Raw genomic sequence first — 11,320 nt, 5'->3', positions numbered from 1 at the left:
CAACTTATGAACTATATATGCTAAATATAGCGTTATTATAACGTTATATAATATATATACATGTTGGCCAGAGGTGGCGCTGTAGGACGGAAGCGCCATATTTTCAAACCGGAAATGAAAGCAGTTTTCTAAACAACATGGCTGCCTCCTCACAGCTGTCATGCCGAGCAGAGAAATTAGTTCAGTTTGGACCATTTTTACTTTTTTAAAAGTGTTTTGGGATTATTTAAGCAAGCTGTGACTTGTTTTTATTAATTTCAGCATCAAAAGCTGTTGGTATGGCTGCAGTCTTCAGAGGGAAGGTCAGGACGGTGGCCTCTTGGAGCAGGAGACTGTCAACCCAGCAGCAGTCTGGACCTCAGGAGTCTCCAACCGGGGGCGAGTTACTTGCAACGAGGGGTCGCAGACAGAGAAAAGATCCCAGCGACCGTTCTGTGCTTCTCTTCCCCGGACAGGGCAGTCAGTTCGTGGGTATGGGTAGAGGACTGACAAAGTACCCAAATGTGAAAGAGATGTTCTCCGCAGCGGAGAATATCCTCGGCTACGACCTGCTGTCTCTGTGTTTGAAGGGTCCGGAGAAGGAGCTGCAGAAGACGGTGCACTGTCAGCCGGCGGTGTTCGTCACCTCTCTGGCTGCTTTAGAGAAACTGCACCATGAAAACCCAAAGGTCATAAACACTTAACCCTCATCGGTGTTTGGATTTTAACTGGAGATTAATGCAAGAGAATACCTGGTATTTTTCAGCACTGTGAATGTGTTTTTAACCTGTTTTACGTGCAGATAAATCCACCACCTTCTTGATAGATTAATTATCCCTTCTTACTATCATCAAAAGTGAACTAAAACTTATTTTTCATCAATTGTTTGCAGTTTATTAGAACTTCCAGATTCCTGGTTTCTCTTATCTTCTCTACCTAATAAGCATCTAAGCCTCAAACACTGCTGATACTTTGTGTTGTGCTTCCTTTTCAACAGGCCATCGAGACGTGTGTCGCTGCAGCAGGTTTCAGCGTTGGTGAATTTGCTGCTCTTGTCTTTGCTGGAGCCATGGACTTTTCAGAAGGTAAGCAATGCATGCTTTTTAAACACAGATTGCTTTATCTATAGAAGGTTTGTTGGATGATCTCTAAAGCTTTTCCTGCTTTCCTTTTCTTCTAGCTTTATATGCAGTAAAGGTGCGTGCAGAAGCTATGCAGAAAGCCTCTGAGCTGACTCCAAGTGGGATGCTGTCGGTTGTCGGCAGACCTCAGGCTCAGTATAAATACGCCTGTCTTCAAGCTAAAGAGCACTGCAAGAGTCTAGGGATCGAGCAGCCGGTTTGCTCTGTGGCCAACTATTTATTCCCTGATGGCAGGGTTATTGCTGGCCACCAGCAGGTATGGAGCCACATACAGGTTAATTTTCTTGCATTGATAATTTTTTTGATATAACCTTGTGCTTTTATTTTAGGCATTGGACTTTCTCCAGCAGAACTCACGGACTCTACAGTTCATGAGAACCAAACCTCTACCAGTTAGTGGTGCTTTCCACACTGAGCTGATGGCATCTGCTACTGAACCTCTCAGAGAGGTGCTGCGACAGGTGGAGGTCAGTCAGCAAACACTTGATTCAGGCTGCACGGCTACTCCTTTACACGTGTTGTATGACCTTCTAACTTTCTTAAGGATTTTGTTATCTTGTCAGTAAAATAACATTATACAAAGTAAATCTAATCTTTTAAAAATTACCTTTCTTTTTATTCCTTGAAATAATAATGGAGTTTTATTTTATTTTAATGAGCTATTGACCACAAAAGGTGAAAAAATGCTGCAGCTATTCGGGAACCAAAGTGATATAAAGTATAAATGTTTATAAATGATAGATAAAAATGCAATAATGTAATTAGTTAAATAGCAAGCATTTTTCTTAAAGCAAAGCTGTGTAACTGTTAGCCACTAGGGGTGCTAGACCTGTATCGTCTTGGTTTAGCGCCCCTGAACTGGCAGAATTCCATTGTTGCTACATTAATTGGTCACAATTAGGTCTCAACAGCGGAACAGTGGATTAAAAAGTCCTAAAGTAGCTTGTAAATTCAATGAAACCTTCATTCACCCCTCTAGATTCAATCCAATATCAGAGAACCACAAGCATGTCTGATCAGCTAAGGGTCTCATCGGTTTTTTGTCTGACTACAACGTTTTACGGTTCGCTCTTATGTTTAAGTAGAGCTAAGATTGCTTCAAAGTGGCTCTTTGGGTCACATGACTCATTCAGTGACGGATCTAATCCTCTCAAGTTACATAAACCTGTTTTTAAGTAAGGCAGCCCACATGGAGCAGCAATATACACCAGGTGTCTTCATGTTGACCTGAATTATATTCTAAAATATTATAAATTAAACTAATACTTGACTGAAAAGTTACTAATTGTTGCTTTAGTAATCAAAGTTTTTATGACCTAGGCATTCATTTTCTTAAATGTGTAAATTATTATATTGAAACATGAACTTATACTTAGAAATAGTTTGAAATAATTGCTGTATTCAGTTAATTGTTTCACATTTTATTTTAAATGTCATTTTAGGTCTGAGCAGATGTCAACATTTAATTGGTTGTCTGACAAACGTCAGATCAATCACATTTCAGTTAACCGTGTTTGGCCTGCAGACTGACGGCTCAATAAAATGTGCAGAATTATAATAAATAGTTATAAAAACGTTATTCTTATTATTTCCAGATATTACAGATATTACAATTATTCTTATTTAATGAATTAAAAATGTAAAAAAAAAAATATATATATATTTAGTTGTTTTTTTAATGTAATACATTTAACTAAATTTATCAATATTGAATCAAAAATGAAAATGTAGCATTTTTTGGCCACCAAAATAACTCCTTGGTTTTTGTTATTGTGTTTTAAACATTCAAATCTGATTTGGCATGTTTTATACCCCATAACTATATTTACTTATTTTGCTTTTTAAATTAAATTTCAGCTCCGTCTTCAGTAGGAATCAGTTTTGTTTGTGTCTTGAAAACTTCAAAGAAGAATAATACAATCAAAATCTTTTTTAAAGAAAGTTTTAGGTCAAAGGTGATTGGTATTATTAGCATCTTAGCAGAGCATGCATAAAGTCTGGCCTATGTTGTGTCATTAGGTCAGAATAATCATTTTTCCACATAGAGTCATATGAAAAGGTTTGGGCACCCCTATTAATCTTAATTATTTTTATTGCTAAATATTTGGGTATTTACAACAGCTATTTCAGTTTTATGTATCTAATAACTGATGGACTCAGTAATACTGAATTGAAGTATTGAATTGAGGTTTATTGGACCAACAGAAAATTTGCAGTATACATTAAACCAAAATATGACGGGTGCAAAAATATGGGCACCTCAGCAAAAAAGAGACATTAATATTTAGTAGATCCTCCTTTTGCAAAAACAACAGACTCTAGTCGCCTCCTGTAGCTTTTAATGAGATCCTGGATGAAGAGATTTTTGATCATTCTTCTTTTCAAAACATTTCCAGTTCAGTTAAGTTTGATGGTCGCAGAGCTTGGACAGCCTGCTTCAAATCATCCCACAGATGTTCAATGATATTCAGGTCAGGGGATTGGGACGGCCATTCCAGAAGATTGTAATTGTTACTCTGCATTAATGCCTGAGTAGATTTGGAGCGGTGGTTTGGATCATCATCTTGCTGAAATATCCATCCCCGGTGTGACTTCAGCTTCGTAACTGATTCTTGAACATTATTCTTAAGAATCTGCTGATATTGAGTGGAATCCATGCGACCCTCAACTTTAATAAGATTCCCAGTGCCATCATTGGCAACGCAGCCGCAAAGCATGATGGAACCTCCTCCAAATTTTACAGTGGGTAGCAACTGTTTTTCTGGGAACGCTGTTTTTTTTTTGCCACCATGCATAACGCCTTTTTTATGACCAAACAACTCAATCTTTGTTTCATCAGTCCACAGGACCTTATTCCAAAATGAAGCTAGCTTGTCCAAAATTACTTTTGCAAACCTCAAGTGATTCTGTTTGTGGTGTGCTTGCAGAAAAGGCTTCTGTCGCATCATTCTCCTATACAGCTCCTGAGCGGAATTGTTGAACGATTCAGTGACACCATCTGTAGCAAGATGATGCTGCAGGTCTTTGGAGGTGGTCTGTGGGTTGTCCTTGACCATTCTCCCCATTCTTCTTCTTCTCTGCCGCTTTATTTTTATTTGCCTGCCACTTCTGGGCCTAACAAGAACTGTCCCTGTGGTCTTCCATTTCCTTACTACAGGTGCTGGTCATAAAATTAGAATATCATGAAAAAGTAGATTGATTTCAGTAATTCCATTTAAAAAGTGAAACTTGTATATTATATTCATACATTACATACAAACTCATATATTTCAGATGTTTATTTTGTTTAATTTTGATGATTACAAATGACAACAAATGAAAATCTCAAATTCATCATATCAGAAAATTAGAATATTACTGAAGACCAATAAAAACAAAGGATTTATAGAAATGTTGGCCAACTGAAAAGTATGAACATGAAAAGTATGAGCATGTACAGCACTCAGTATTTAGTTGGGCCTCCTTTGGCCTGTATTACTGCAGCAATGCGGCGTGGCATGGAGTCGATCAGTCTGTGGCACTGCTCAGGTGTTATGATAGCCCAGGTTGCTCTAATAGTGGCTTTTAGCTCTTCTGAATTGTTGGGTCTGGTGTATTGCATCTTCTTCTTCACAATACCCCATAGATTTTCTATGGGGTTAAGGTCAGGAGAGTTTGCTGGCCAATTAAGAACAGGGATACCATGGTCCTTCAACCAGGTACTGGTAGCTTTGGCACTGTGTGCAGGTGCCAAGTCCTGTTGGAAAATGAAATCTGCATCTCCAAAAAGTTGGTCAGCTGCAGGAAGCATGAAGTGCTCTAAAACTTCCTGGTATGTGGCTGCGTTGACCCTGGACCTCAGAAAACACAATGGACCAACACCAGCAGATGACATGGCACCCCAAACCATCACTGACTGTGGAAACTTTACACTGGACTTCAAGCAACGTGGATGAAGTGCCTCTCTTCTTTTCCTCCAGACTCTGGGACCTTGATTTCCAAAGGAAATGCCAAATTTACTTTCATCAGAGAACATGACTTTGGACCACTCACCAGCAGTCCAGTCCTGTTTCTCTTCAGCCCAGGCAAGACGCTTCTGACGCTGTCTGTGGTTCAAGAGTGGCTTGACACAAGGAATGCGACAGCAGAAACCCATGTCTTTCATACGTCTGTGTGTGGTGGTTCTTGAAGCACTCACTCCAGCTGCAGTCCACTCTTTGTGAATCTCCCCCACATTTTTGAATGGGTTTTGTTTCACAATCCTCTCCAGGGTGCGGTTATCTCTCTTGCTTGTACACTTTTTTCGACCACATCTTTTCCTTCCCTTCGCCTCTCTATTAATGTGCTTGGACACTGAGCTCTGTGAACAGCCAGCCTCTTTAGCGATGACCTTTTGTGTCTTGCCCTCCTTGTGCAAGGTGTCGATGGTCGTCTTTTGGACAACTGTCAAGTCAGCAGTCTTCCCCATGATTGTGTAGCCTATAGAACTAGACTGAAAGACCATTTAAAGGCTTTTGCAGGTGGTTTGAGTTAATTAGCTGATTAGAGTGTGGCACCAGGGGCCATCAATTTTGAACCTTTTCACAATATTCTAATTTTCTGATATGATGAATTTGAGATTTTCATTTGTTGTCATTTGTAATCATCAAAATTAAACAAAATAAACATCTAAAATATATGAGTTTGTATGTAATGTATGAATATAATATACAAGTTTCACTTTTTAAATGGAATTACTGAAATCAATCTACTTTTTCATGATATTCTAATTTTATGACCAGCATCTGTATGTTCCTCACAGTGGAAACGGACAGTTTAAATCTCTGAGACAACTTTTTGTATCCTTCCCCTGAACGACTATGTTGAACAATCTTTGTTTTCTGATCATTTGAGTTGTTTTGAGGCGCCCATGATGAATCTTCAGAGGAGATTCAAACAGGAGAACAACTTGCAACCGGCCACCTTAAGTACATTTTCTCATGATTGGATACACATGGCTTTGAAGTTCTAATCTTAATGAAGTTACCAAACCAAGTTTGTGTTTCAGTAAGTCAGTGAATAATAAGTAAGGGTATTCAAATCAATGAAATAATTAAGGTTTTCAAATTTTTGCACCTGACAAGTTTTGTTTTAATGCATATTGCACATTTTCTGTTACTCCAATTAACCTCAATTCAATACTGAAATATTACTCTGTCATTCAGTTATGAGATATATCAAACTGAAATAGCTGTTGCAAACACCAGAATATTTAGAAATAAAAGTAATTAAGATTAAATGGGGTGCCCAAACTTTTTCATATGACTGTATTATGCATATTTAATTGAAATTAAGGCTGCAACTAGTAATTATTATGGAAATCGATTAATCTGTCTGTTATTTTTTGATTAGTCGGATAGCCAAAGGTTCTTTAAGAAGATTTTTTACTAAATTAAAGCAGGTGAAACTAAAATGTTTCCACTTGAGGAATATCTGGTTAGAGCACATTGACTGAAGAAAAAGGTTGTTTTTATTTTAAATGCAAAATGTTTATATTTTTTTACATTTACATTTTGATATAATTACTGCTCTAAGTGGGTCAATGTCAGCTAAAGGCATATTTTAGAGTCTCTATACTCCAGTTAACGATTAATCGATTACTATATTAGTTGACGATTATTTCAATAATCGATTATTCCGATTAATTGTTTTATCCCTAATTGAAATCATCAAGTTGATCCATATCAATGCTGCTTTCTGCAAAAATAAAAAGCCTCATCTTCAAATTTCCTTCTCTTTCAGCTGCGGCGACCCGAGATAAGCGTCTACTCCAACGTGGATGGCAAACGGTACATGAACGAAAGTCACATCCGCAGGCAGCTGGTCAGGCAGCTGGTGTCGTCCGTAAAATGGGAACAGACTCTCCATGAGATCTACGAGAGGACGCAGGGGGAGCGCTTCCCTCAAACATACGAGGTCGGCCCTGGGAAGCAGCTGGGCGCCACGCTCCAGAAGTGCAACAGGAAAGCGTCTCAGTCGTACTCTAACGTGGACGTCACTGCGAACGAGGAGTGACTGTGCAGACACGAGGACTCTAAATACAGCATTTTTAGAATAGATCCTGTATAAATTTGTATTTAATAAAATGTTTTTTATAACAAACCAGCCAGTCATCTTTTCTCATCTTTAAGTTTATTTGTAAGAAATGAAAAAGCCTTTTTTTTTTTTTTATCTGCAACAGAAAGTCCAGCTCCCGTCATTAAATCGCAAGCAAAGCTACATCTTTTGTAAAAAGTTTGGCCTCTTTAACCAGTAAGAAACTGCAAAAAACTGCAGGCCAGAAACAGTCCAGTCAGTTTTTTAGTGCTACAATGTTCTGCCAAACTTTTCAGCAAAACCCCTTTACAAAAAAATCCAAACCAATCGAGCTGCTTTGAAAAATTTAAATACATATTTTTAGTTTTATTCTAAAGAGTTTGCCGTCTATGCTGTCACCGTCAATACAGCTCATAGAAAGGATATAAAACGAAAGGTTAAAGTAAACAGCAGAAACACAAATCAGCATTAATTTTCACTTCTCTAAAAACATTTTTTTTTTCTTTTTGTCAAACATCTTCACGCTTCATCCTGGCCTCTTCTTAGGCTCTCTACTCCTTCCACAGTGCTCCAAAAATGCTTGCTGCAGCCAACAGAGCCACAGCTATGACTGCTCCTCTGGTCCAGCCAGGGCAGGTCACTGCTTTCAAACTGGACACCTAAAAAAATAAGAGAAATTATGGGGATGTCCCGGGCAAGGAAATAGCTCTAGATATGTTGTTAATTCACAGCTAGGTGAAACAGCTCTGTATCCTTAAATTAAATGGATAATGAAATATTTTATGCACCTTTTAAGAGTGTTTGACTTGGACAAAAATTGTCATTTCTGTATACACAGTGTTTACAAAACAAAATACTGATGCATACAGCTTTTCAACAGTGAAATGAACATTTCCATTAATAAAGTGCTGCAGTGATCAGGCTGTAAACTGTAGGAGAAAAGGAATCCAGTTTAAGCACATGGTGCAAAAGGCACTGATATGGAAAGGTTCAGTGCAGTGTAAATAAATAAATAAATAAATAAAGATGATGCAAAATGCAGTTAAAAATATTGAGTTAAATTATATTTTAAGGGATTATGAAAAAAAAATGTTTGCCATATAGTGCAAATATTATGTTTACATGTGTGATGCAGAGACTTTATTAGTGTCATTATTGGCGTTTTAACAGTATTTATATCAAATCTTGGATAACTGTCCAAAACATCAAGAAAAAAGGCTCTGTTCTGTTCTAATCGGTTTACTTAGGATAGAAACACAAGGCTATGGCATCCATTACCTTATTTTTTTTCTGTTCCATAGAAAGCAGTTGCTCTGTTCTTTCTTTAGTTGTGTCTTTTTCCTGGAAGGAGCCAATAGCAGCTCTGCAGTTTTTATTTTATTTTTTTTTTTTTGTACCTTTTCCACACTGTTTTCTCAAATAGAAAGTACTCCTAGTTTCTTTCTGCATAAGGCTACAGAGGCACTGTGACTCCTCTAAGAACAATCTGTCTCCCTTCTTATAGAGTTAAACCCTCTGAGTCAAAGGGATGAAGCTTTAACCAAAAAAAACTGTTGCCACTAACCTCACAATGAGGTTTAATCTATCTCCAAATCAATTTAATGACATTTTAGTTTCCTTACCTCTTCAAAAATATCTGTAACCTTTGCAGATATATTTGTTTGTTAGTTTGATGTAGAGATGAAATAAGCGGTTTTTTTCAGGAGGCAACTGTTGCCTTCAGAATAAAAATATCTGCTGCTAAGCATTGTTACAAAATTAAGCCAAACAAGTTTGTTGTTAAGGAATTGCTGAATGAAATATTACCCAGGCTGCCACCATATCTAGTCTTAGGTTCTGCCCAGGTGTAGCGCTGACAATCCAGGCCTTTACCGGAGCCAACAGACCCTGGAAACCCCATAACTGGCTCTGGAGATCCCTGCAAAGAGATAACGACGATATTAAGGCCAACAGGATAAATATCTAACAGGAAATGTGAGATTGTAAAAAGCAACCTGTTTTTGTACCTGTAGATGATGCGTGCCAGAGTCTGGGCAGGTCTCAGCAGGTACAGAGGACTTGGCGGCCAGTTTGGATCCCTCCTGGCCCACTCCTGGTCCAGATGATCTCCGATTAGAGCCAACTGTCTACCAACGACCCTCACAGCCCTGTCACGGCTCCTAAACCACGGAAACCGAATGGATTTTTATTTACATCTAACAATAAAACCCAATTATATGAAAGCTCAAATGGAAATCCTTTTTTTTATTGTTCTTGTTAATGCAATACACATGATAAAACAGTTTTTGCTTGTGTTTTACTGCTGTACCTGAGGGTCACATCCACCACCTCTCCAGGTCCAGCCTGGAGGGTCACACCACGGTTCGGACGTCTGGTTTGTTCCACCATTGTGTTTTCTGAAAAAGAGCAACATTTTCAGATGAATTCTTGTCAAAATAGTTCTATCAAAGCCAACATTAACCATGCAGGTTGGTTTAAGCCTGCATTTGATCATGCATTATCTCCACTGGACTTCTAACGTTCATAAACAAGCTGTGTACATAAGAGAACATGTGACAAGGATGGGTGGCGCCTGTTACCAGGGAGAGAGTCCAGGTAAAAAAAAAAAAAATGTTTGAAGTGGTGACTTCATTTATTTGATTGCTGCTAAACTGTTTTACTTCCCCAATTTCTAAGACCTGTACATTTAAAAACGTTACCTTTTAATAACACCTTAATAGTGGGCCTTGTTAGATTTTATTTAAAGTTTTTTTCCTAAATCATCTGTGCACCTGAGCTGAGATCATACCTGTTGTTCTCATGCCCTTTAATGCAAATGACACATTTCCATTACCCAAATCAACCAAACGGCTTTTCTTTCCTCAGTAAGAAGAAATAAAGCATCCCTCACCCTAGATAATCCCTAATAAACTTCAAATGTTTGTATGTTTACAATTTTTCTAAGAGATAATGTATCTCTATATGTAAATGTGAATTTTAATTCCCTTATAATAATATTTTTTTATTCTCAAAACAAATGTACTTTACGAATATAAGTGTAAATGTCCTAAATAAAACACAAACTGATGTATGCTGAAAATAGCTTCTCTGGTAGCTTGAAGCAGTTTCCCTTATTGTCAAAACAAAAAGATGAAGTCATCCTTCATGCCCAAAGCAAACAAAGGTCATTTGGAAAACCATACTTGAAGCATTTCCCATAAACCCTTCAACTAACAAAGTTTATCCGTTTCTTTGATTTAAGTCAAAGAGGTGTAGAGTTTCATTTGGTAACTTTTTTTAAAAATGTTTATCGAATGCAATGCTTCCACAGTAAACAGGTGCAGCCACACAGCTAAAAAAGAAAGTAAAATACCTTAAATGTAGATTAAAACGGACGCCGCCCTGTAATAGATACAACAACCATTAGGATCGGCATTTATATATAGTGAAGAAATCAAATAAATAATCGAAAGACATTTGTACTTACAGCAGCGTCCTTTAATCTCGCTCTTCTCAGGTAAGTTCTGCAAATTGCCGTTGGCCACGCCTTTACCTGCTGCTATTCATTTTGACCGCTAGGGGAGACAGAAACGATAGAATGGGACCCCATGAGTTATTGGGCATATTCCTAATTTAGTTAAGCTTTTAGCTTTTTTCGCGAGAAATATTTACTATATTATTTATTGGAGAATTAGTGCGTCTATCTATCTATCTATCTGTCTGTCTGTCTGTCTGTCTGTCTTAATGAATGAATTCAGAACCTTTTGAATTAACTGATCATATCTTATTGTGTACTTGTACACTGAAAGTAAATATTATTGTTGGAGCTATTTATTCTTTATCTCTTTATCCATTTGAATTGTGTTAATTAATTCTTAAATTTATATTTTTTTAATTTATATTTTTATTTAGAGTTTATTTGCAGGTTTATAATTGTTGGTTCTATTTATGTGATGTGATGGGGATCAGTCTGCTTTCTATAAATGTAGGGGCCTGGGAAAGGACCAGCAGGCATTTTGGATTTGGGGCCTATGGTTTTTGCCTGAGCAAGAGAGGTAGGACAAAAGAAACGTTTGAACTCTTTAATTGTTGGCAAAAAATAGAAAATAAACCTTCCAGAACCATCATCAAGACTGGACATTGAACCTTTTTGGCCTGTGTGTAGA

General features: G+C 37.6%; 2 protein-coding genes across 2 annotated transcripts; one reads left to right on the top strand and one right to left on the bottom strand.

The window, feature by feature from the left end:
• Nucleotides 1–119: 119 nt before the first annotated feature.
• mcat (malonyl CoA:ACP acyltransferase (mitochondrial)) lies at nucleotides 120–7,244 on the top strand. The gene is made up of 5 exons (XM_038294162.1): nucleotides 120–668; nucleotides 977–1,064; nucleotides 1,160–1,377; nucleotides 1,451–1,588; nucleotides 6,882–7,244. Exons 1-5 carry the CDS (start codon nucleotides 279–281, stop codon nucleotides 7,152–7,154), a joined length of 1,107 nt encoding a protein of 368 aa, XP_038150090.1. The 5' UTR covers nucleotides 120–278; the 3' UTR covers nucleotides 7,155–7,244.
• Nucleotides 7,245–7,295: 51 nt separating this feature from the next.
• On the bottom strand, nucleotides 7,296–10,730 carry bik (BCL2 interacting killer). The gene is made up of 6 exons (XM_038294163.1): nucleotides 10,642–10,730; nucleotides 10,528–10,556; nucleotides 9,484–9,571; nucleotides 9,182–9,334; nucleotides 8,982–9,093; nucleotides 7,296–7,834 (listed from the first exon to the last, which is right to left on the bottom strand). The coding sequence occupies exons 3-6, from the start codon at nucleotides 9,561–9,563 to the stop codon at nucleotides 7,727–7,729; spliced, it is 453 nt and encodes a 150-aa protein (XP_038150091.1). The 5' UTR covers nucleotides 9,564–9,571; nucleotides 10,528–10,556; nucleotides 10,642–10,730; the 3' UTR covers nucleotides 7,296–7,726.
• Nucleotides 10,731–11,320: the final 590 nt, after the last annotated feature.

The sequence above is a fragment of the Cyprinodon tularosa genome, unplaced genomic scaffold (genome assembly GCF_016077235.1).
Source record: "Cyprinodon tularosa strain WSP-4 unplaced genomic scaffold, ASM1607723v1 ctg336, whole genome shotgun sequence".
Lineage (NCBI taxonomy): Eukaryota > Metazoa > Chordata > Actinopteri > Cyprinodontiformes > Cyprinodontidae > Cyprinodon > Cyprinodon tularosa.
The sequence above is the reverse complement of the archived record's forward strand: the minus strand, read 5'-3'. Positions and strand labels throughout refer to the sequence as shown.

Excerpts from the sequence above, each read along its gene's own strand:
- bik (XM_038294163.1), bottom strand. The coding sequence starts at position 9,563 with ATGGTGGAACAAACCAGACGTCCGAACCGTGGTGTGACCCTCCAGGCT. Across the intron at positions 9,335-9,483 it reads GTGGTGGATGTGACCCTCAG|GAGCCGTGACAGGGCTGTGA; the intron begins GTACAGCAGTAA and ends TCCGTGGTTTAG. Across the intron at positions 9,094-9,181 it reads CTGGCACGCATCATCTACAG|GGATCTCCAGAGCCAGTTAT; the intron begins GTACAAAAACAG and ends ATCTCTTTGCAG.
- mcat (XM_038294162.1), top strand. The coding sequence starts at position 279 with ATGGCTGCAGTCTTCAGAGGGAAGGTCAGGACGGTGGCCTCTTGGAGC. Across the intron at positions 1,378-1,450 it reads TTATTGCTGGCCACCAGCAG|GCATTGGACTTTCTCCAGCA; the intron begins GTATGGAGCCAC and ends CTTTTATTTTAG. Across the intron at positions 1,589-6,881 it reads AGGTGCTGCGACAGGTGGAG|CTGCGGCGACCCGAGATAAG; the intron begins GTCAGTCAGCAA and ends CTTCTCTTTCAG.